General features: G+C 45.5%; 1 protein-coding gene across 3 annotated transcripts in view; it reads left to right on the forward strand.

The window, feature by feature from the left end:
* TRIOBP (TRIO and F-actin binding protein) overlaps positions 1-25518 on the forward strand; it is a 199991-nt gene that overhangs the window by 100881 nt on the left and 73592 nt on the right. For all 3 annotated transcript variants that reach the window (XM_030207982.1, XM_030207974.1, XM_030207993.1), the window contains exon 7: positions 15947-16078. In XM_030207982.1, the coding sequence (XP_030063842.1) occupies positions 15947-16078 (132 nt within the window). The remainder of the gene's footprint in view (positions 1-15946; positions 16079-25518) is intronic.

The following is a 25518-nucleotide window of genomic DNA, read 5'->3' on the forward strand; positions in this document are numbered from 1 at the left end:
ATTGTGGGTATCCTGAAAACTCGACTTACTGGGGTGCATCCACAACCAGGTTTGGGAACCACTGCTATAATGCCTCTGTATTGCTCCATTGTGCAACCTCACCTAGAGTATTGTGGGAAGTTCTGGTCACCGTATTTAAAATAATTAAAAAAAAACCCAGATATAGCGGAATTAGAAAAGGCTTAAAGAAGAGCAACCAGAATGATAAAGGGGGTGGAACTCCTCTCATGAGGAAAGGCTAAAGAGTTTAGGACTCTTCAGCTTGGGGGAGAGGTGCTTGAGGTCTACAAAATCCTGAGTGGTGTAGAATGAGTCGAAGTGAATCGATTTTACTCAAGTACAAAGACTAGGACAGTGTTTCCAGTCCTGTTGTACCCCTTGCCAGTCAGGTTTTCAGGATATCCCCAATGAATAATCATGAAAGATTTCATATAATGGAGGCAAGTTATGCAAATCAAGTTCATGCATATTCTTCATGGATATCCTGTAAACCTGACTGGCAAGGGGTACTCCAAGAACTTGGGAAACACTGAACTAGGGGACACTCGATGTTACGGTAATACTTTTTAAAACAAATAGGAGGAAATATTTTTTCAATCAATGTGAATATAAGCTCTGGACCTTTGCCAGAAGATGTAGTAACAGCAGTTAGTGTATCTAGGTTTAAAAAAAGGTTTGACAAGTTCCTGGTGGAAAAGTCCATATTCTGCTACTGAGACAGGAAAGCCACTGCTTGCCCTGGGATTGGTAGCATGGAATGTTGCTAATATTTGGGTTTCTGCCAGGTATTTGTGATGTGGCTTGGCCACTGTTGGAAACAGGATACTGGGCAAGATGGACCATTGATTGACCAGTTGTCTGGTTATGTATGTTTGTTAGTATTTATTTACTGCCCTTTTGAAGGAATTCACTCAAGGTGGTGTACAACAAGAATAAGTTAAACATAAGCAATAGACAATTACAGCAGTAAAAATATTCAAATACACAGTACGGCATAGTATGCTACATTACGATGTCAACACAATAAAACATTTTAATAGCATAGGGTATAAGCAAAGATGGAACATATAGATAAGTGAGAATAACAGGAATAAGAAAATAAGGTACTAAACCAAAGATCTGAATGGACACACCCAACTTCCCTCATACTCCCTAAATACCCCATCATACCTAACTTACATGAACCTTATTCCACCACAATAACACCTTGTATTTGTTCACACCGGAAATGGCGAACGCCACTACAGTAAAATGTAAGCCACATTGAGCCTGTAAATAGGTGGGAAAATGTGGGATACAAATAAAATAAATAAATAGTCTAAAAGAAAGCTGCAAATAAAGTCAGGTGCTTGAATGTTATCTTAGCTAGGGTAAGAGTGGGTAAACATGTCCTGCTATAGTATGTGTAGTTGGTGTTATTCCTTGTATATGTGACTAGCAAGTTAGTTACTTCTTTCTTTAAAGGCCTGGTTGAAGAGCCAAGCTTTCACCTGCTTCTTGAAGTAAAGATAGTCTTGTGTTAAGCAAAGACTTTCAGGGAATGCATTTCAAAGTGTAGGGTATCACATCATGTGATGTCCTTTGGGGAGAGTGTGCTTAGGGATACCCCTTAGGAGAACCTTAGTGACCATGGAGGTGTGTAGAGGGGGATCGTGTTCAAGTACTCTGAGCCATTTCCTTTAGGGGCCTTGAAAATCAAAGTTTTTAAAATTTGGCCCTGTATTGTACTGGTAGCCAGTGAAGATTTTGCAAAAATGGAGTGACATCACATTTCTTACAACCTTCTGTTAGTCTTGCTGCAGCATTCTAAATCAATTGGTGTTGGTGCAGGCGCTTTGTAGTCAGACTAGTGTACAGTGCATTACAGTAATCCAGTCTTGATATCATGGCATCAGAACTCAGACAAGGCTTGCCTTCTCAGTTTATTTTTATTTATTAGGATTTATTTACCGCCTTTTTGAAGGAATTCACTCAAGGCGGTGTACAGTAAGAATCGATCAAACATGAGCAGGAGGCAATTAGAGCAGTAAAAATATTCGAACAACAATACAAAGTATGGCATGGTATACTACTTGCAATGACAACACAATATGTACTAGAACATTATAGTTGGTAGTGAAGGGTAAGGCAAAGTTTTAACATATAGATGAGTAAGAAAGTAGGAAGAATTAGAAAGTAAGGTGGTTGATTTGAAGAAAGTTGCACGTGGGGGTCAGAGAGATGGTTAAATGTTATCTCAGCTAGGGTAGGAGTGGATAAACATGTCCCGCTGCAGTATGTGCAGCCTGAGTCAATCCTTGTGAGTGTGTGTGAGTGAGACTAACAAGTTAGTTACTTCTTCCGTTAAAGGCTTGGTTGAAGAGCCAAGCTTTCACCTGCTTCCTGAAGTAGAGATAGTCTTGTGTTAAGCGAAGCCTTTCAGGCAATGCATTCCAGAGTGTGGGGGCTACTCTGGAGAAGGCTCGCTTGTGGGTATCACATCGTGTAATGTCTTTTGGCGAGGGTGTAGTTAGTGAAAGTCCTTGGGAGGACCTTAGTGTCCTTGGCGGTGTGTGGAGGATCATCCTATTCTTCAGATACTCGGGGCCATTTCCTTTCAGGGCCTTGAAGATCAGACATAGTTTTAAATTTAGCCCTGTATTGTACTGGTAGCCAATGAAGTTTTTGCAATAATGGTGTGATGTGGTCACGTCGCTTGCAACCTTCTATGAGTCTTGCTGCTGTATTCTGAATCAACTGGAGCTGGTGCAGGCCCTTTGTAGTCAGACCATTGTATAGTGCATTGCAGTAATCCCGTCTTGATGTTATCATGGCATTCACAACTGGGGTAAGATTTACCTTCTCGATGTAAGGAGAGAGGCAGTGTAGCTGTCTCAAATAATAGAAGCAGCTCTTGAAGGTTGCTTGGATTTGGGGAATCAGAGTAAGTGTTGAACCTAGCTGTATTCCAAGGTTCTTGCCTTGAGATATCAGGTATGTGCCCACTTGTGCTAGGAACCCATGGAAGCTCTGTTTTACTTGGGTTCAGGTAGTTTGTTGTCTTTAGCCCATTGTTGAGTTAATGTTAGGTAGTCAGTTTATTCAGGCTGTGGGTAAGTTAGGCTCAATGGGTACTATCATCAGCATAGATGAGGAACTGAGTTTCTATTAATCAAATCAGCTTGGCTAGTGGCTTGAGGTAGATATTGAACAGAATAGGTTAGCCTGCCCAATCAAAACTGAACGGCTGTTTACTATGCTGAACAGGTGCTTTGTTGAATTGGCAGCCTGCTCAATGCATTGAGAGAAATTGTTTTTGACTGCTATTAAGGCTTGGCAGTACGTAGGCATGTGATTCATACAGTTTAAATATCATACACCAAATACTCAGCATTTCTTGCATGGCTTCCAAAGATATTTTATAAAATATTTGCACAAAACACAGAGGAAAAAGCCTCAGCAGACCCCAGGTATTTTGTGTCATTCCAGCCAATCGGGTACAGTGTCTATCATCGGCATTAAAAAAAAAAAAACCTCTTGCGTTATTTATTTTGTATTTGATAAATCAAAAAATGTAGTAAGCTCTCCTGCACATTCTTTCAGAACACCATTCTTAACTTGTAAGTTTGGTGTTCTGAAAGAATGTGCAGGAGAGCTTACTACATTTTTTTTAATCGAATAATCCAGGGCCTGCAGGTAGTCTGTGTCTACCAGCGTATCCGCAGCATGCTCGAACCAACTGAGGCATGCCCTTGCAGCTTAAGAGCGGCACACTGCCACCTCAAAGTCAAGCTTCCAGGAAGACTTAACTTCCTATCCTGTACATCTTTTTAATGCTATGCCACCTTCCACTGAGAGCATGGTCTTCTTGGTGACCAACTCCACCAAAGCATCCACCTTAGGCAATGTCAGCTTGTCCAGGTCTGGGGGCACCAGGGGATAAAGCTGTCCCATCACCCTGGACACTTTCCTCCCAGCATCTGGGGAGGACCACTGCCCTGAAATGAGTTCCTGAATAGCCACGCACATAGGGAAGGCCCTAGGCAGCTGCCTGGTGCTTGCTATTTTAGGTTTGGAAACCGCCACACCATTCTCTGGGGCAGAAATATTAAGAGCCTGAAGTGCCTTGTGAAAAATACGAACCCGCTGTCTGATCATCCTGCTCATCCGGGAGTAACTCCCCCTCCGCCAGGTGAACTGGTAGTGAAAACGCTGCCTCCGAGAGGAGAAGGTGGCACCAGCTCTTCAACCTGTGTGACAAGGTTGGGGGTGGGGAGGGATCTAGCACCACCAGGTGTACCCTAAAGCTGACACCGCTCAGTCACCCCCAAGCTTTGACAGAGGTGGCAGAACCAGAACTGGAGTAGCATAAGACGGTGTTTCCCAAATCCAGTCCTGGAGTGCCCTCTGCCAGTCAGGTTTTCAGAATATCCACAGTGAATATGCATGAACTTGATTTGCATATACTGCTTCCGCTATATGCAAATGTCTTTCATGCATATTCATTGTGTAAATCCTGAAAACCTGACTGGCAAGGGATACTCCAGGATCATACTTGTGAAAAACTGGTGCAAAAGATGAACCCAGGAAGATGAAGGAAACTGTCAACCACCTGCTGGAGATATACTGATCAGGATGAGTACCCCCCCTATAAGGCAGAGTTCAGTTCTCTCTATCTCTACTTGCTGGTAGATGATTACAACCCACATGTCTCTGGATTTATCTGCTGCAGACGCTAAGTAAATTCCCTTTCATACTAATCCAAAATATGGCTGGTTTGTTTATAAAATTTTTAGCCTGCTTCATCTATAATTCTGAGCAGAATACAAAAAGCATACACAGTCATGTACATCAAATATATAACTATAAACCTCATTTGTAAAGACAAGCTAACATAAAAGCAATAAAGTTATTTTTAAAGAGCAACAGTCCTAATCAATAACAGTAAACCTGTGAGAGGATAAAGGAGCATTGTTAGATTTGGGCCTTGGGAGACAGATTTTTTAGGCTGCTGTGGATCTCATTCTATAAGGCAGACCTTTACTCTTATGCCACAAGGTGTTGACTGCTGGAGTGAAAATGAACTTTTGTTTTTTCTTTCCTTCCTGTAAGTTGATGGTTTTTAACTCCTATAGTAGTCTGGACGTTCCCATCTCTGGGATCTGCTATCACAGGACCTAGAGGCAGATGCAGCAACCAAACGTAAAAAAATCTAAATCGTTAAAGTCCCTAACGATTTTAAAATAACGAAAAATGCACCAAAAAAAAAAGTCACACATGCTGAGATCGGTAGTAAAACGTACAATGTATCAAAGAATCACAATACACATCGTTAATCGGCCCCCAAATCATGCGCAGAGCAGCCAAGCGTTATGTTAGCTGCTCTGCGCATGCCACAAACAGTCAAAACACAGTCAAATCGCAAGCACATGGCTCCCAAATAAAAACAAAATTAAAAAAAAGGGTCGGGAGGGGGCAAGGGCGCTCATCAGGAGCGTCCTGTACAGACGGCCTTGCCCCCCCCCCCCCCGCTGCTCCCCACTTTCCGCCGCTCCCCCCACCCCGAAAAGCAAAATTCTAGCAGCCCCTGCCCCCTCCCCACTTTCCGCCGCTCCCCCCACCCCGAAAAAGCAAACTTCTAGAAGCCCCTGCCCCCCTCCCTTCCTCACTACTCTCTCACCTCAGCTCCGCCTCCCGACATCCTCCGTCCGTGCCCCGCCCCCTTTTGGGGTCGTCGCCGCCATTCCCCTCCTCCATCGGGCCCCCCTTCCTCTTACCGGGCCCGTGCAGCGCCTCTCTCCTCTGTCCGAAGGCGCTGCACGGGCAAGAAGAACGCTGAATCAGCTGATGCCTGCCTTCGCGATGGCGCGTCTTTCTCCTGCTGCGCCCGCCCCTGTCTGACGTCAGGGGCGGGGCAAGGCCGTCCGTACAGGACGCTCCTGATGAGCGCCCTTGCCCCCTCCCGATCCTTTTTTTATTTTTATTTTTTTATGTGTTTTCTGAGGTCCTTTGGACCAATCACAGCGCTTTTAGCTCTGCTAATGCGCTGGGATTGGCTCAAAGTTTGTTTATTTTTTCACTTAACACTTTTTCCTGCCACGGAGCTGCAATCGGAAAAGGTTAGTGCATGTCGTTTCAATGGGGTTTTCACACTAATTGCTCATCTCCATTCCGTTTTCGTTAGCTGCTACTGTCGTCGGAAAATAGGCTTAAGTGCATGGAAAGGATAAATGCTGCTGCTGCGAGGGAGGGGTTTTCACCACAGTTTATTTTGCTACTCCATCAGGCGTTTTTGTTGAAAAAGGCCTTGCCCACCCCCTCACACAGCTGCGACAGCTTCGGCCTTTGATTCTCTCAGGGGGTCTGGGGGTAACCAAGAGATTTTGGGTTTTTCCCCAGAGGATTTCTCCTCCGTTAAAAAGCCTAGGCTTTCTTTGGGGTCTGAGGAGGGGTCCTGCATACGGTCGCCTGCAGCTTCCTCCATGGTGGCTCTCTCAGAGCAGACAGGGGTAGTGGACGTGGAGGACGGTGTCCTCACTGACCAACTGGAGAACTCTTCCGCCGTGAGGATTTTCCATAAGGAGGAGTTGTCCTTCTTTATCTCTCAGGTGCTGGAAGCCCTGAATATAGAGGACCCTGAGGTTTCAGGTTCTCAGGCGGTCAACCCCAAGATGGCTAGTACCAGACGACCTTCTAAGGCCTTTCCGTTACATGAAGCTATTGAAGAGTTGATTTTGGCCCAGTGGGTGGATCCGGATGGGGGGCTGAAAGTAGCCAGGGCTATTGCCAGGCTGTATCCTGTTTCAGCAGACCGTTTAGAGCAGTTTGCTCTACCTAGGGTGGATGCCCTGGTGACAGCGGTCACTAAGATGACTACTCTTGCAGTGGAAGGTGGTGTGGCACTTAAGGATATGCAAGACAGGCGGCTAGAGGCCTCTTTAAAACGTGCCTTTGAGGTGGCCGCTTTGACACTTCAAGCTTCTGTTTGTAGTTCTTATGCGGCTAGAGCTTGTCTCAGTTGGCTACATTCTGTCATGGATTAGATTTCGGAGTCTGATATGCCGGGAACTCCTCAGATGTCACTGATGGATATTGGGCTGGCGTACTTGGGCGGATGCCTTGTATGATTTGGTCCGTGCTGCGGCCAAACTCATGGCCTTGACCGTTTCCTCTCTGCATCTTATGTGGCTCCGTCATTGGGCCGCAGATATGGCCTGTAAGCAACAGCTCATTAAATTGCCTTTCCGAGGGAAATTGCTTTTGGGGAAGACCTAGAAAGGAGCCTCGAGGTCACGTTTCAGAGAGACGCACCGGTATCGCCCGGGGCGGTCCAATGCAGCCTTTCAGCGTCCTCGTTTTGGGCAGCGTTCTTCCTTTCGCAACGAGAAGCTTCCGGCTGCACCCCCCCTCTTGTCAGGGGGCTCCTTCTCGGGCCTCCCAATGATGGGGCGCAGGTTCATTCGGGAGGAGAGCAAGATTGGTGGTCAGCTTTCTCTGTTAATTCCAGAGTGGGCCAGAATTACTTCGGACCAGTGGGTCCTTGATGTGGTGCGAGAAGGTTACAAGCTAGAATTCTCTCCCGTCACAGACTTTTTTCTGGAGTCCCGCTGTGTATCGTGGGCCAAGAGGACAGCGGTTCTGCAGTGTTTGCGAGACCTGCTAAGGATAGGTGCTATCGTGCCTGTTCCTCCTCTCGAAAGGCACACAGGTCGGTACTCCATCTTCTTTGTGGTTCCAAAGAAGGGAGGGGCTTTTCAGCCTATTCTCGATCTCGGAAAAGTAAACCAGTTTTTGCAGGTTCGTCACTTCTTCATGGAGACATTAAGGGCAGTTATTGCTGCTGTTCAACCAGGCGAGTTTTTGACGGCTCTCGATTTGAGGGAAGCTTACCTGCACATTCCCATTTGGCAGCCCCATCAGATTTCTCAGATTTGCGGTGCTGGGTCAGCACTTCCAGTTTCGGGCCCTTCCTTTCGGAATGGCCACTGCCCCACGCACTTTTTCCAATGTCATGGTGGTGGTGGCGGCGTTCCTGCGGAAGGAGGGGATTCGAGTGCATCCATATCTCGACGACTGGCTGATTCGGGCGATGACAGCAGAGGAGAGTCGAGTGGTCACCGACCGAGTGATTGCGGTGTTGCAGTCCTTAAGTTGGGTGGTCAATATGGACAAGAGTCATCTGGTTCCTACTCAGAGCCTGGAGTATCTTGGAGTGCAATTCGATACGAAGCAGGGGAAGGTGTTTCTCCCTGAGGGGCAAAGGATCAAATTGCGTTCTCAGGTTCGGACCTTGAGTCGTCGCACTCCTGGAGTGTGGGACTATGTTCAGCTCCTTGGTTCCATGACGGCGACCGTGGAGGTCATTCCATGGGCAAGGGCTCACATACGGCCTCTTCAGAATTTCCTTTTGAGCAGATGGTTGCCGACGTCGCTGGATTTTCAACGACGCCTTCCTTGGTCAAGCCGGTACAGTCTCGCGTGGTGGCTCTGGTCAGCCAGCTTGCAGAAGGGTGTTTCTCTGGCGTCTCCCAGTTGGGTGGTAGTCGTGACGGATGCCAGCCTTGCGGGCTGGGGAGCCCATTGTCTTCATTGAGTAGCCCAGGGATCGTGGACCCCTCTCAAAGCAACTTGGATGATAAATCGTCTGGAGTTGCGAGCAGTCGTGAATGCGCTGCAGAGTTTTTAGGACCGTCTGCAGGGGCAGGCGGTTTGTGTATTCTTGGACAACACCACAACGGTGGCCTACATCAATCGGCAGGGGGGCACTCGCAGTCTTCCCTTGGCAGTGGAAGCGTCTCGTCTTCTAGTATGGGCGGAAGCGCATGTTCAGAGTGTCGGCAGCGCACAATCTGGGTCAAGACAATGTTTAAGTGGATTTTCTCAGCCGGACTCTTTTGGACGCAGCGGAATGGACACTGTCTGACTCGGCTTTTCGGCTGATCTGTCAACGTTGGGGAAGACCAGTAATGGGTCTCATGGCCATGGCTTGCAATGCCAAAGTTCTTCAGCCGCAAAAGGCAGCCAGGATCCGCAGGATTGGACGCTCTTCTCCAGCCATGGCCGGAACAACAGCTACTGTATGCTTTTCCTCCGTGGCCTCTGATAGGGAGAGTTCTTTGCAAATAGGGCGGCATCGGGGGCCAGCCGTTCTAGTGGCCCCAGACTGGCCCCGATGGCTGTGGTATGCGGATCTCGTTTGAGCACTCTGAGCCACCATTGACATTCCGGTTATTCTGGAGTTCCTTCAGGATGGTCTTCAAAAGGGATTGGCATATAATTCCCTTCGAGTGCAGGTGGCCGCGCTAGCTTGTTTTAGGGGCAAACTGGAGGTTCCTCTTTAGCAGCTCATTCTGTTGTGGTCCATTTCCTACGCGGGGCTCTTCGGCTTCGGCCTCCTCTGCGGCAGCTGTGCCCAGCGTGGTATTTGAAGGTGGTACTGAGAGCTCTCCAGGCCCCACCATTTGAGCTGTTGAATAAGGTTTCTGAGAAGGATCTAACACTTAAGACAGTGTTTTTGGTGGCCATTGCTTCAGCTAGGAGGATTTCTGAAATTCAGGCTTTGTCTTCCAGAGATCCTTTTTTGCAGTTTTCTGAAGCAGGGGTGTCTATTCGAACGGTGCCGTTGTTTCTACCTAAAGTGCTTTCGGCTTTCCATGTCAATCAGGCGGTTTATATCTTCTGTCTTTTCGAAGAGAGGATTATCTGGGGGGAGTTTGCCTTGCTACGTTTCCTGGACGTGCGGAGAGCCTTGTTTCAGTATTCGCAGATCTCTAACGAGTTTCGACGCTTGGATCATCTTTGTGCTCTTGTGGGGATCGAAAAGAGGTGAGGCGGCTTCTAAGGCTTCCATTGTTCGCTGGATTAGGGAAGCCATTGGAGCGGCGTATCTGCTACAAGGGCGGGCGTCCCCAGTGGCCCTGAAGGCGCATTCTACTCAGGCGCAGGCGGCTTCTTGGGTGGAGGTGTTGGCCTTATCTCTGGAAGAGATTTGTCGGGCGGCTACTTGGGAGGCCCGTCATACTTTTGCGAAGCATTACAGGATAGACGTGTCTGCTCGAGAGGATGTGAGTTTTGGGGCGGGAATGTTGGCGCGGGGAGCGTCGGCTTCCCACCCTACTTAAGGAATGCTTTGGCACATTCCAGTAGTTCGTGGATTCATCTGCTGCAAGTGACAAGAAGGTAAAATTATGTCTTACCTGATAATTTTCTTTCCTTTAACTCAGCAGATGAATCCAGGATCCCTCCCTAGTTCAGCCGACGTTTTTTTCATTTTCTGCGCAGTGTGGCTATTTTTTCCTTTTGGGTTCTCTTTTGCAGAGTTCAGACAGATATGGGAACATGGAAAGGATTCCGATTTCTGGATCAAGTTGCAGTTATTTTGAAGTTCTTATTTGGTTCTCTGTTTTTCATAGTGAGGATGGTTTCTGGTTGTTATTGGTTTCATATTTTTGGCCTTGGCAAATGCTTACGAATGACATACTAACTGAGGAAGGAGCTTGGCCGTCTGGCATCACTGCCTTTAGTTTATCTCTTATCTCCACCTGCTGTTAGGCGGACTTAACCCACTAGTTCCTGGATTCATCTGCTGCGTTAAAGGAAAGAAAATTATCAGGTAAGACATAATTTTATCATACTTTGTACAAGTGTTAATAGAACAATTGACCATCTCACACAACTCCAAATCTCAAACCTTCTTTTACTGTATGTCCCCCCCCCCCCTCCCCTTGTCTGTTCCTTAAGTGAACTGGCTTGGGTCTAAGGTACTGTGCACAGGGAACAAGAAACAACTGTCTAGGGAGAAAAGACTACAACTGTGAATGCTGACTCACCTAGACACCCAAAGATTTGTTGCTGTTTGGACCCAGGGACAAATGGCTACAGTCTCAGGAGTTGGCTTGTGCAGGCTTCTAGGAAGAAGCTGAAGCTGTGAGGAAAAGCTGTGTGCATGTGTTTAAAAAAAACAAAACACCTGCAGCCATGAGTACTGGTGCACACAACCCAAAATGAAGAGACTGTAGCTCTGTAGGCTTGGTGAGACATGACTCTAACCATGATTGCTGGTTGGGAGTCTAAAGGAGTGTTACTTGAGAAGCCCTGGGGGAGGGGGAAGCAGAGATGGAGGGGTAGAAAACTGGGGGAGAGAATGAGAAAGCTGGGATGGGGCAGAATGTTTGGGGGAGGAGGAGAGATAGCTGAGGAGTGGAGGGAAATGCAGGGGTGGTCCAGGGCTTATGAATAGGGAATTATGCACAAGAAATGATAATATTCTGCATTTTTTATCACTCAAAAATAGTGTAATTTTTAACAAATGATGCTGAATTTTGTGGAATTTTCAAGATTTTTTTTTGCACAGAATTCCCCCAGAAGCAAACTTGAACAAGTATGAATCTCTTGTTTAGCTGCTTGCTTATCTGACTTTTTTTTTAAGCTCTCCCCCCCCCCCCCCCCCACAAACTCTCAAATTTCTCACCTTTCCCATATTGCTGTTTAATTTTGACATCAAAAATATCTGACTTAAAACAAGCTAGGCAATTTACTCTTTTTCCATTCAGCTGCTACAGCTATGTGTGCTGCAATCATAGGGGCTGATGCACAAAGCTGATTCAGCATGTGGTTTCTACCACCAAAAATCCAATTGGTATGCAGTGAGCATGCAACCTATTTATTTATAGCATTTATACCCCGCTCTTTCCCGCTCGTTAGCAGGTTCAGTGCGGCTTACAAGGTATGGTACAAAGTATTACAGAAATAAGAGTATGGTACAAAGTGTTGCAAGTAGTAGTAGCCTCTAAAAGAAGTCAACATCCTCAGGTGCATCTAGGTCTCTGTATTCAATTATGTTGCAAAATATCCCCTTTCCTGTTAGTGCCTGAGTGGTAATTGGCTGAAACACTGACAGCAAAAGGGGACCTTTAAAGAAAAAAAAACCCCAAAACTTTCCAGTGGTCTGCATCAACCCCAATCGCCCTCTCCCCCTCCCCCAACCTGCGCCATAGTAAAACTTCCTACTGTCTAGCAGCACTTTCCCCTTTTCCCATTAAACCCCTCCCACCAACTCGAAAACTAAAACTCCCTGGTATCCAGCAGCACTCCCTCATCCTGAACTCCCCTTCCCCCGACTTAAAAAAAAAAAAAAAGCCCTAGTGTCTAGTGGTGCGGTATCTTAATGAGGCAGGATGATGCCTTCTTACTGGTGCCTCTGTGCCACCTTCTTTAAAAATGGTGATGCTTGATCCTACCTGGTGCATTCTGTGACACATCAAGTGGTGTCACTGTCACATAAGAGAGAAATTAAAATTAAATGTATCCAGAACTCAAGATTTTAATCCTTTCTGATCATCTGAATGGGAAAAGTTATCCTTCAGAATTTCAGACAGAAGATATTCCCATTTTGTGAGAGGTAAGTATTTGGGTATTATATTAGATTCCTTTGTCTTTTGGGTCTCGTATTAGATTTTTAGTAAAGATTTCCTTTACATTGAAAATAGATGCCTGTCTGAAGAAAAATTTAGAACTATATTACATGCATTGGTAATGATGCTTTTTGATTTAAGTATTCCTTCAAATTTGATACATTCTTTGCAGATGGCACAAAATGCCAAAGCCTGCATTGTTACAGGTGCCTTAAAATTCGATCATCTCTCCTGAACTTCAAAAATTACTAGCTACCTGTTAAATTTTGAACACAATTTAAAGTTTTGACTTTGATATTTAAAAGTAACTTGAGATGTAACCCCCCCCCCCCCCCACCCACACACACACACACACACTTTGGCCAGTATACTATGATTGTATTGTCCATCATGCCCATTGAGTTCTGATGTCTAAATATTGAATGTGCCATCATTCAGGTAAATTAGATTAAATGATTTCAGATCAAGAATTATGTAGAAGGTGCATGTCTGTGGAACACCCTCCAGAAGGACTATGCACTGTAAATTATTTGTAATTTAGAAAATTACTCAAGGAACATTTGTTTCAACAAGCTTTTTAGATGAGTTTCATAATGTTTGATTTTATTCTGGTTTTGTATTTTTTTTTGTTACTGTGTTTAATTATGTATGTAAACCTGTAGTATGGTATATAAAATAAATACAGATTTTCCCCATATATAGTTTCTGTGCACCCTACCAAATATAAGAAAAATTCCCTTATTTGGCAGATCAAGGGGAAGGGAATGGGACTTGATAATACCGCCTTTCTGTGGTTTTTGCAACTACATTCAAAGCAGTTTACGTAGTATGTACAGGTACTTATTTGTAACTGGAGCAATGGAGGGTTAAGTGACCTGCTCAGAATCACAAGGAGCTACAGTGGGAATTGAACCCAGTTCCCCAGGATCAAAGTCCACTGCACTAACCACTAGGCGGCTACTCCACTCAACACTGCTTGGTGTATCCAAGGATACACTGGGTGGAGTTAAAGTGCTGCTGTTTTCAAAGATGGTGTCACAGAGGCATTAAGATACAGGGTGTCTGGAGGGGGGAGCCTAGGGGAAGGGTTGGGGGTGCCACTAGACACCAGGGAATTGTGCTAAGAAGGGGGGTCCAGGGAGTTGCTGAGAGCGGGAGAGGCAGCTGTGTCTTCTTAAAGCAAAAAGAAAAACATCCAAACTCTGTAGGATAGGAGCAGGCAGGCAAAGCTTCTCCCATTCTCAGCATCTCTTTCCCCGAAGAATCTGAGGCGTAACGGGTCCACCGGGTGAACTAAACACTGCAGGGGAGGACTTGGAGGGAGGGACCCGGCCCCCAGGTGTGACACCCCCCCCCCCCCAGGCAAACCTCAGTCATTCTCTGGGCCGGTCTGGAGGGACTTCACTAAAGGAAACCAAATTAGCAGGTAAGGTCTAATTTCTCCTTCTGCCCGGGGTATGCTGCCATCTGTATACATCTTGCAGCTGATATCAATCATACTTCTGGCCACAGCTTCTCCATGGGACTCAAGGCAAACAAATGCCCGAATTATGGCTCAGTGCATTTCTGTGGTGAAAAGAAGTTGCAGTGTCTGTAGGATAGAAATTTAGAAAGGGATGTAGCAGTTGGAGAAAAGGACAAGACAGTTTCCCTATTCTTCCAAACCACCAAACTACCCTCTGCAATTGCCACATCACCCCCAAAACTAGCCCCCGTCTACCCCATTACCCCTACATAATGTGGGCAGGTTCAGTAAGACTTTGTACATATTTCATTGTACATATTTCATGTTCACATGTTTAGGGAAGATATGAGATGTACTCAGGATTTGAGAGATTAAGATTGCCAGCTGTCTTGGGGGTTTTTCTGAAGTCAGCAGAATTTTACATTAATGGCCAGATAAGGAGAATTGGTAATAAAGAAGTTCTGGACGGCTTCCTAAAGAAAAAGTCCATATACTATTATTGAATTGACTTGGGGAAAATCCGCTCCTATTTCTGGGCTAAGCAGCATAAAACGCATTGAACTTTTTCTGGATCTTGCTAGGTATTTGTAACCTGGATTGGCCACTGTTGGAAACAGGATGCTGGGCTTGATGGACCTTTGGTTTGTCCCAGTATGGCAATACTTACGTACTTACTTTTCAAGTTCTTTCCTCTCATCTCCTCCCCTGATAAGATGCACAGAAAGTGTGCACACCCATTCAATCTCTTCTCCCCCCTCTCAATCAATACAAATGCAAGCATTTGCATATAAAGGGATTTGAAAGGTTTTCATCATTCATGCTCTGCATGTTTTCCCCACTTAAGTATCAGGCAGCAATGGTAAGTAAGCATCACATGGTTCACTGTCAAGTGTTCCAATTTCACTCGTTGCTTTCATTTGAATATATTGGGTTCACTGTCAAGTGTTCCAGTTTCACTCGTTGCTTTCATTTGAATATATTGCCCTTACTTGGACCACTTGATGATCTTTCAAAATTTGTTACTGCTAACCCACAATTCTTTTCAAAATTAAATAAGAGCTCTTGCCACTCTTGTTTTTTATTTTTTTTTTGCCAAATGTAAGCAAAGATTTTCTTGTGCAGGGTCCTAAACGTTTGCTCAGGAATGGGTATTTTTAGTATTGAGAATACTCAGTCTATTTTTCTTGCTGCTGCCACCCTTCCAAGCCATAATGTCATTATGCCATCTTTAATTCATACATTGTGTGCACTGTGTTAAAAAATTGAACTATTTGTATGACCACCAAGATGTGACACTTTTTTTTTTTTTTTTGGTGGGTAGAAATTGGGAGGGTGGAGGCTGCTCAATTTTTATACTGCTCCCTTAATCCCTAGACTTACTAGACTGCATGTGAGTAAGAAAGGACATGGTGTACAACCAGATCTGCGGCTAATTTGATAGTGCATGTTGAAGGAAGGAGAAATTCCGGTCTAGACTCATCGGCTCTAATACAAGTTATTGAGGAACTGGAGAGTCCGGGGAGTCATTGTAGGTCTAGGGATTCTCTTTAGCCATATGGAAAGGAGGGCAGAGGAAGAAAGGTGAAAACCTAGTGAGAGATGTGGCAACATAAACATGGACAGGGAAGAGACTGTGACCTCCACGGTAAGCTTCATTAGATTGCTGCTGTAAACTCCAGTGCTCAACATTCCAATTTATGTTCTGAAACAGATTTTTATTCCAAGTATAGTAAACTGATTGCAAGCAGATTACCAAAGCATTAAAAACTGTGCACTGTCAAACAAAATACACTGCTGAAAAATGGTGGTTCCTGAACCGTACAGTGTGTTGGGACAGTTGGACAAATGAGGAAATTATCTAAACCTTGATTGGGGTTTGCTGATGAGGTCTGGTGTGCCAGATTGGTAGGTAGAAAGTGAGATGCACCCCCCCCCCCCCCCAAACCTCTTCAAACATTCCTCTTTTACTGTCTTGAGTCCTTTCATCCTTGTCCACCATGTACAATTATTCTCAACTGTGATACGGATTTTGTTGGCTTCTCAAGACCTTTCTTTTATGACTGAAATTTGATTTGAATTTTTGTTTTAGATTCAAGTCCTGAAAGCACAGTTGGAGAGCACCCAGAAAGAACTGGAGTCTTACCGTTCATATAATGGACGATTGCATGAGCAGACAAAATTGCACAAGGAGGTGCATGTACCCAGAGGCTACATCGCTCAGGTAAGCGGAGGGGTGGGGGAGACAGGGTGGAGATGAGCTTTGGATGACTGGAGTGGAAAGTCCCCTCCCAACTTTTTTTTTCTCTCGTGTGAATTCACAGCTTCCATAGCATCCCTCTAGACCAGTACAGATGGGTTATCTACTCTGACCACCAGATGGAGTCCGAGAACAAACTGAGCTTCAAGTGAGCCTATAAGTGGACAAGTGGACTGTGCAGTCCTCAGGAAACCAGTCTGTTCTCAGTCTCAGCAGATGGAGGAGAGGTAAGCCTGTGCAGTCGGTTACTTGTGGACCCTGGGATTTCTTTTCTTGAGTTTTCTTCCTGGGGCTACTGGGTAAGAGAAAATGCTCCCTCTCTTTTTTTTTTTTTTTTTGTTTAAAAAGGGAAAATTAAAACACCAGAGGTAGTTTCAGGTTTTGCTTCCCTCTTGTCTGCCTGCTGGAAAGGGGTTGAGGCCCGCTGGGGTCTCTTGCGCCTCGGAGGTGTTAAACCTGGGTGGCCAAGTCGGGACCTTGCTTGTGGGTACCTTTGGTCTGTGAGCCTCAGCTGTCTGGCTCTGTCTTCAGGCAAAGCAGCAGTTTGGAGTGTTGTGGGGTCTGCCTTGCTTCTACTTTCTGGCCTGGTGTTGGTGAAAAACAAGAAACAAGTGTTTTATCGTGGGGCAGCTGCATGGAAAAAAAAAGAAAAACAGAGTAGCAGACATTTTTTTTCCCTCCCCCAGCAGTTATTTTCCTGCTGCCCCAACACTTCTCCGGGGAGCCGTGGAGTTCCCGCAGAGGTACTCGATGCGCTGGTACAGCCTTGGCCCAGCATCAGCCTGTTTTATGTTCTCCCCTTGACCCTTGATGGACAGATTTGTGCTTCGAATTTAACATCATGCTGGTCAGGTGGTTTTGGTGGCACTGGATTGGCCGTTCAGGCCGTGATATGGAGACCTCATTCGGCTTCTTGTGGCGGAGCCTTTTCGATTTCTACCACTGACAGATCTTCTATCTCGGGGACTGGTGCTCATGTCTGATGCAGCTCAGTTCTCGCATACGGCTTGGCTTTGGAGAGGGTGCGTTTGTTGAAGGGTTTTCTGTCCCAGTGGTTGCCACTGTGCTTCGTTGGAAGAAGCGTTCAACTTCTTTCACCTAATATTCGCATGTGGTGCATGTGTGGGGACTGTTCCTTTGTGCCGCTGCAGTTCCCCAGTTTCTTGATTTCTTACAGGCTGGCCTAGATAACGGTCTCGTTTTGTCATCCTTGAGGTTGCGGCTGGGGCCTACTTTCAGGGCCTGATTCAGGGGCATCCTTTGGAGTCCCTTCCTGATGTGATTTGTTTCTTTTGGGGCGTACGTCTTATTCATCCTCCAGTTCATAGGTCTGTTCTGCCTTAGGATCTTAACCTGGTGTTGTCCACTGTCGTAGAGCATCCTTTGGGTCCTGTACTCAGAAGGGTTTGACGTTGAAGGTGGTGCTTCTTGTGGCCTTGGCTTTGGTTTGGCGTGTTTCCGAGTTGCAGGCTCTTTCCTGTAGGGAGTCTTTCCTCCAGTTTCTTCGGGAGAAAGTGGTTCTTCGCATTCTGCCTCAGGTGGTTTCTCCACTTCATGTCAATCAGCAGGTTTCCCTGTCTTTTTTGGGGGGCAGTTCTGGCTTGGAGGAACAGAAGCGCTTGCACTGTTTGGATGTCCACAGAGCCCCCTGTCGCTATTTGAGGGTGACACTAGTTTCGCCGTTCGGATCATATGTTCGTGTTGTTTGGTTCACAAAAGGGTGAGGTGTGGTCTGCCACTGTTGCCCATTGGGTGAGGGAGGCTGTGGCCTCTGCCTGTATACTTTAGAAACAGCCTGTTCCCTCCTTCTTGAAGGCCCATTCTACTCAGGCTTTGGGGGCTTCATGGGCAGAGCATTCATTGGTTTCTCAGCTGGAAATTTGTAAGGCTGCAACCTGGTCTTCATTTCTTTACGCGCCACTATCACCTTGATGTGTTTGCTCGTCAGGATGTGCGGTTTGGAGCCAGGGTGCTGACAGAGGGGCTCCGTGGGTCCCGCCTATCATGGTCACTGCTCTGGTACTTCCCATCTGTGCCGGTCTAGAGGGATGCTGTTGAAGGAGCAATTAGATCTTGCCTACTAATTGGCTTTCCTTTAGTTCCTCTAAACTGGCACAGAGCCCTTCCAGCGGACGGTAGTTTTGTTGTTTTCAGTGTTTTTGTAGCTGGCACTCTCGTGAAGTGTTTTGGTTCTTTTTCAGAACTGTACAAAAAAAATATACAGACACAGGGGAGTGTCAGGATTCAACCCCGTACCAGCCGCCTTGCAGTTGGTCAGGGCTAGTGAATCCTGTTTCTCCTATTTGGCAGCAGCAGTGCAGACAGCCTCAGTCAGGGGATCGAGGTGGCAAAATTGAATGGAGAACTTGATTTCCTTTTGGAGTGTTTTCTCTGTTCAGTCCTGTGGGTCATCTGCTTTGCTAGGCGTATATTGGTTTCCTGAAGACTGCACAGCCCACTTATAGGCTCACTTGAATCTGTTTGTTCTCTGTCTCCATCTGCTGGTCGGAGTGCATAACCATCTGTGCCGGTGTAAAGGAAAGCCAGTTAGCAGGTAAGATCTAATTGCTCCTTGATGAAAGCAAGAGGAAAACCATTGCAATGGGAGATCTTCCACATAGATTTATCTGGTTTAATATTAACTCTATCACCAGGAAATACACACACCGATAGTTGTATAGAAGTTAGCCAGCCCTCCATCGGGGAGGCTTGCAAATCTAGCTGTAATGATGCAATAAGAATTTTTGGTGTCTGCTAACCTTGTAAATACTGTGGACATTATGAACTTCATGGAATTTGCAAGTGTGGTGCATTTCTGTTGTGATCCCCCCCCCCCCCCCCCCCCAATTCTCCACACGAGTATTCTGATAAGGTGTATGGATAAGTCCAGTTTGTCATGTACTGGCTGGAGTAGCTTCTCCCAAACTCTGGAACTTTTGTGTTCTTGTATGTGCCTCAGCTCTTTTTTAACACAGATAATACAGTGGCCTACACCTTAGGATTTATTTAATTACTCTTGATAGTTTATTGTTCAAATTATATGTTATGTTGTAGCTTTTGTGTTGAATTTGATAGACAGTGTAGCCCAAGTGCTGTTGCTTGTAATTTGTATTTTGTTTTCAGTTGTTTGTTTGTTTGTTTTAACTGGCGGTTTTCTGTTGCTTATTTGGGCTCCCAACTACCAGCGGGTTTTTTACTCACTTTAGTTCCGTCTTGCAGTGACCGTCCTCACTAGGGCTCATTCTGGAAATCTGTAACTAGCCAGATTTAGGACCACTAGGTGTCATCATTGCAAGATGACCAGTTCGGCCTCAGTCTACCCAAGGAGCAGACATCTGAGCTGGGAATTAGAATACAGCCAGCCTTTGAGAAGCATTCTTTGCTCTCAGTATGTAATTTGTAAGCATTATTTTTGCTGTAATATTTGCTAACATCTCCAACATAGAAAGTGCATGCTATTTTCAGATAACTGATATTGATTACAAAATGTTTTTGGTGCTTAGAAAGACCATATGTGTGAGAGAAAATAGAGCAAATCTTGCAATCTTACAGGTCATAACAGAAAAGACCATTTCCAGTACTCCCCCCCCCCCCCCCCACCCCTCTTCTGTTGACTTTCATCTTCCTTTTCTTTTCTTTTTTTTTTTGTGCTCTGGGGAAACTAGCTGTACATATTAGAAAGCTGCACAAGAGTGGGAATCCACAAGGATTCTCTCCAGGTCTGCGGGGATGGGCCCAGGTCTTGCGGGGGTCCCTGTGGAAATGCACGGCGATCTGAGCTTTGCCTCTCCTGCCCCGAGACACAGTGTTGTCTCCTGGCATGTACCAAGCCACCCTAGTGGTCTAGTGGTTTCTTCAGGGCAGGAAAGATCCCCAGTCTTTGCTGCCACTGACCCTCTTGTTGCCACACCACTTTTTTAAAATGACTGCCGAGACTTCCAGTGGCGACCTTGTGAGACTTCCGTTTTCCCCTTCCTCGTGCAGCCCGAATCCTGTGCACTCAAAACAAAGCAAGCAAACCTATGAACTGCTGCATCCACGTTGTCGTTCTTTATTTTTGGTGGCATTTTTATTTAATCTCACTTAGATTTTCAAACACGCCGGCTTGTGCATATGGATGTATACAGAGGAAGTATAATAATGGAATAACTTTTTATAGGTAGAGTAGTAATTTGTTATAAATCATAATCAGTGTTTCATTTGGAGGAGCTGGTTAAAGGGACACCCTAGTACTGTTCGTATAGAGATTTCTTTTCTCCTGGTAAAGGGCCACTAAAACAGACATCATTATGAGAATCAGGTTCTCAGCATTCAGAGTGTCTGTCTATTTACTTATTTATGGCATTTATATTCCACATTAAACATGAATTAGGTTGAAACCTGGAGTATTTTTTCTCTGTGCCTGTATCAAAAGAAAAAAAGATGGCATGTGGGAACTTGCTGCTTCTGTTTTGCGGATTGCAGTGGTATATTATAAAATTGCACTTGCCTTTTTTTTTTTTTTAATGCCCAGTTGGGTATATATGCTAATCTCAGCTTTGTTAAATGTTTCAGATATATCCATCTACTTGCTCCCATGATCTAACTAAATTCTATTATTCTGTCTCACTGTATTTTCAAATGTAAGCTACATTGAATCAGAATTTGCTTGGGATAATGTGTGATATAAATGTAAAATAAAAAAAAATCCCTTATTTCTAATAATCTTTTTGCTATTGTTTTCAATAGCATTTGCTATTGTTTTAGGTGAACCAGTGTGGCATCCATCTCTGCCTACTGGCTTCAGCCCATATAACAGGCTAGATAGACTCAACCTTTGAACAGTGGGGCTTCTGATCTCTGCAGGAAATTAAATTAGACATCAGGAGATGAGGATGTCGTGAGCACTAGGTATGTTCAGAAATCAGATGGTTAGTAAGTGTCACAACCAGACCGGGAATTCATATCACTTGAGCCAATAAGGACTAATGGAAGAAATTTCAACCTTTTTGCCCTCAAGGTATGGGCTGGAGTGTTTGTCTTGGGACATTTCTGATGGTCATACAAACCTAGTCTGGGTGAAGGGCCAAGCTGGAGACCTGTTAACCCCACCTCATTAGTGGTCTTCCTTCATGAGAAGAAAAATAGGTTCTGTTTTGTGGAGTGGAGAAGATCTAGTTAGGTTATTTCTGGATAGGAATGTTAACAGCCTTCTGGAAATTGGAAGCCAGTCTTTCTTCAGTTGACTAATTTTGAGCAAGGGTGTGTGTTGGGTTTTTTAAGATGTTAAAACCTAAGAAGTAGGGTAAAGAAGTCCCACCTATATGGTAATCACTAGGATGGCCCATTAGGTAAGTAGGTGTCTTGTCAGACCTGATTATCTGAAAAGCATGACTTGCTGTTACACCTTTGAATGCAGATTTTACAACTTAGTTGCATTGAGTAGCTTCACAGATTATGTTCAAGGAGGGGGAGTATCACAAAAGCAGATCCAACTCAATGAAGGAGATTCTCTGGCTTCATTCAGTGTGAGGGCAGGCCCTCAAACCATTCCCTCCTGCCCCCACCAACATAATTTCCTCACACACTTTTTTTTTTTGTCTTGTTATTGATGTTTAATCTGACAGCACAGTATAAAAAGGAGAAAAACCATTAGAATGTAACATTCCATCATGTAGCTTCCCAGTATTCCAAAACCTGTGGGATAGTTGTCCATCAACCAGCATGTGGAGATAAAGAACTGAAAACTGAGCTTTCTCTTGGCATCCAGTCCAGCTCCTCAGTACTTTCTATCTCCAGCAGGTAGATAGACACGTTTTTCAGCCTCTGGTTTCGGGTGCTTTGCTCCTGGTCCAGTTGGTTCCTAGTTGAGCTTTGTGGGTGGCTTGAATCTACAGAATCATATCTGGAGGACTTCAGATCCCCTGTCTCTGATGCCCCAGAAACTTACTTTTATCTGTGGACACTGTGAGCTTGGGAGGAGCAGCTGGCAGTGGCAACTCCCGACTAAAGTTTGACTGTAGGTTCTAATTGGGGCAGAGGAGGGATCCTGACTCACTGTTTGGGACAGTGCTGTGCTTGTGACAGTTGGAGTGATTGGCATGTCCCGCAGATTCAGTTAAGCGGTATTCCTGCTATGGGACCTTTCGGCGTTGCAGTGCGTGCACGCTGGGAATCCCAAGGTATGCGAAGGAAAGGGTCAGCGGCAGCACATCTCTGGATTTGGCACAGCATCTGAATATGCCAGGGTCTTTAGGCTCTGGGCCATTACACAGTTTGATGCAGGAGAATGTGGGAATGGGCACCATTTTGTTGTGGCCAACTGGCAGTGAGGAGCAGCCTCTAATCATACATGGAGCACAGCCACCATTTTACATCCTCAGAGCCCGACAGAGCATTCAGCTGCATCAGGATCTTTGTTTTCTCTGGAATTTATATTGCTCTTACATCAGGCCTATTTACTGAAGTAGAGACAGTCAGTTGCTGCAAGGTGCTTCAATCTCTTGCCCTGCTGCCCTTCCAACTCCTAAGAGATCTCGTTTAGACCTCCAGAAGTGGGCAGATGAGGCTATCTCTGCTTCTCTTTCCTTATCTGATATGGCCTTGGTCTATTCAGAGAAGCAATCATTGAAAGAGCTATTAGAGGAGGGAGATAATCTGAAAGTACTGAGGTGGTTTCATAAAGAGAAGCTCAGTACTCCTATTTCTGAAGCACTGGCAGTGCTTTCCATTGAGGAGCCTTCTGCTTCAGTGTCAGAGTTCTATCTTTGATCATGAGGGGACTTAAAGGTCCTTCTAAGGCTTTCCTGATATATCCAGACATTAAGGACCTGATTACAGCAGAATGTGTCTCACTGGATGCGAGGCTGAGAGTGGGAAGGGCCATGGCTCACCTCTACCCATTAGTTCCGGAGGAGAAAGATAAATTGCAGCTACCCAGGGTGGACTCCCTGGTTACAGTGGTGACTAAAAAGACCACCTTGCTGGTGAAAGGGGGACATTGCCCTTAAAGACCTAATAGGATAGGAAGCTAGAAGGCTTGATGAAACGAGCCTTTGAAGTGGTCTCTTTGAGCCTTCATGTGACAGTGTGCAGCTCGTTCATTGCAAGAGCATGCCTTAAGTGGCATCAGCAATCTGAAACACAAGACAGGCGCCATAATGCCCAGCTGGATATGGGGTCCGCCTACTTGGCAGAAGCTATTTGACATATTACGGCCCACAGTATGTCTTTGGCTGTCATGGCATGTCGGCAACTCTGGTTGCAGCATTGGGCAGCGGACACAGCATTGGTCACGTCTAGTTAAACTGCCCTTTTGGGACGTGGCTGTTTGGAGAATATCTCTGTAACTTGATGAAAGACCTGGGGGAAGCTAAGCCGCAGTACTTGCTGGAGGATAAGCCGAAAGTCTCTGGTCATCCATCTTCAGGGGGCTCTTAATTCCGAGACAGCAGAGTGTACCAGCCTGGTCGTCAGCAATATGGTCAGAAGACCCACTTTCAGGCATTCCAGTTTTCCTTTTGTGCAGTCAGGAAATCTTCCTTTCAGTCAGTTAGAGCGTCCAGTGCATCCAGAGCTTCGCAATGATGCGAGGCTGGGCCACTCTTCTCTTCCTTCGGTGGGAGGGGTGGGACAGAATCACATCAGACCAGTGGGTTATGAATGTTCTACACAAAGTTATAAGTTGGAGTTCTCCCACCTGGTCACTCCTCTCTTCTTGCAGTCACCTTGTTGAAAGGGAACGTAGGTGGCTGAAGTTCAGGCCACTGTAGATTCCTCGCTGGCACTCCAGGCCATTGTTCCAGTTCCCAGGCCGAACAGGGATAAGATAGTTACTCTGTCTACTTCATTGTCCCAAAGAAAGAAGGCACTTTTCATCCGGCGTTAAATCTCAAAGGTCTAATCTGCTGCCTCAAGTGTCTTTCACATGGAGACACTTAAGAGCAGTCATAGCCTTTGTTCAAGTGGGAGAATTTCTCATCACCCTCAATCTCAAAGAGGTGTATTTGCATATACCCATGTGACTGCTGCATCAGAGGTTTCTATGTTTTGCGGTTCTAGGCTGTCACTTCCAGTTCAGGGTTTTGCCCTCCAGTCTTGCCATGGCACCAAGAATGTTTACTAAGGTTATGGTGGTGGTGGCAGAGGCAGCAACCTTCCTTCAGAGCCAGGGAATCAAAGTTCAGCCGTATCTCAACAACTGGCTCATTTGTGCATCATCCTATTAGGACAGTGTGGTAGTGACAGACAAAATTGTCTGTCGTCTTCAGTCAGGTTGGATGATCAATTTCGAGAAGAGCAGACTAACTCCATTACAGATACTGGAGTATCTGGGTGTTCTATTTGACACAGCATAGGAGTGGATCTTTCTCAGAGAGCGCAGGAGGTCAAAGCTGGTTCAACACATTTGTCTTCTCAGTCAAGGCAGGTCCAGGTTCTGGGATTATGTCCAGGTTCTGGGGTCAATGACAGTGTCAGTGAAAGTGGTGCCATGAATAAAGGCTCATATGCAGCAGTTACAGGAATCTCTTCTCAGCCACTGGTGTCGCAGAAGTGTAACCGTCATCTTTGGACGCTGCTTCTATGCAGTGGTGGTTGTCCCAGGAATTTGACTGTCGGACCTCCCTTTCCAGTAACACAGTGAGATATGGTGACAACTGATGCCAGCAAGTTGGGTTGGGGAGCTCATTACAAGTTCAGTCTGGCACAGAGCACCTGGATGGAACAGGATTCTCAGTAGTCGATAAATTACTTGGTGCTCAAGGTAGTGTGGAATGCCTTACGCAACTTTACTCCTTTTCTGGTGGGGTTCCCGGTCTCAGTTTTCTGCAACAATGCGACGGCGGTGGCTTACTTCGTGCGGCCTCCCTCAGTAATTGGGAAGCAAAGACAGTGTAGGGCAGACTTCTATGTTCTGTGCCCTGATCTTGACCTGGACAGAAATGGATGGGCTGGAGTAGGGCTTTGGCTTCAGAAGTTGGAGAACAAGGCTTATGCCGGGCAGAGTTCTACAGTCTGTGGCCTGAAAATGGCAAGGACAAATCAAGATCAAGTATATATGTGTAGTATCACATCATACCTTATGCTATGAGTTTATCTTGTTGGGCAGACTGGAAGGATTGTACAGGTTTTTATCTGCCTTCATCTGTTACTATGAGGCTCATTTTCAAAAGAGAAAAACGTCCAAGAAGTGGCATAAATCTGCATCTGGCCATTTTTCTCACAAAAATGTCCAAATTGGTATTTCTCAGAAGTGCATTTAAATCACAAGGTGGGCGTGTTAAGGGCGGGATCTGGGCTTCCTAACACTTGGACGTTTTTCTGCCATGATGGAACAAAACAACAACGTCCAGGGCTATAAGTTGGACATTTTGGTCTAGACTTATTTTATTAACAAATTAGCCACAAAGAAGTGGCCTAAATGA

Source organism: Microcaecilia unicolor, chromosome 1, assembly GCF_901765095.1.
Source record: "Microcaecilia unicolor chromosome 1, aMicUni1.1, whole genome shotgun sequence".
Classification (NCBI taxonomy): domain Eukaryota; kingdom Metazoa; phylum Chordata; class Amphibia; order Gymnophiona; family Siphonopidae; genus Microcaecilia; species Microcaecilia unicolor.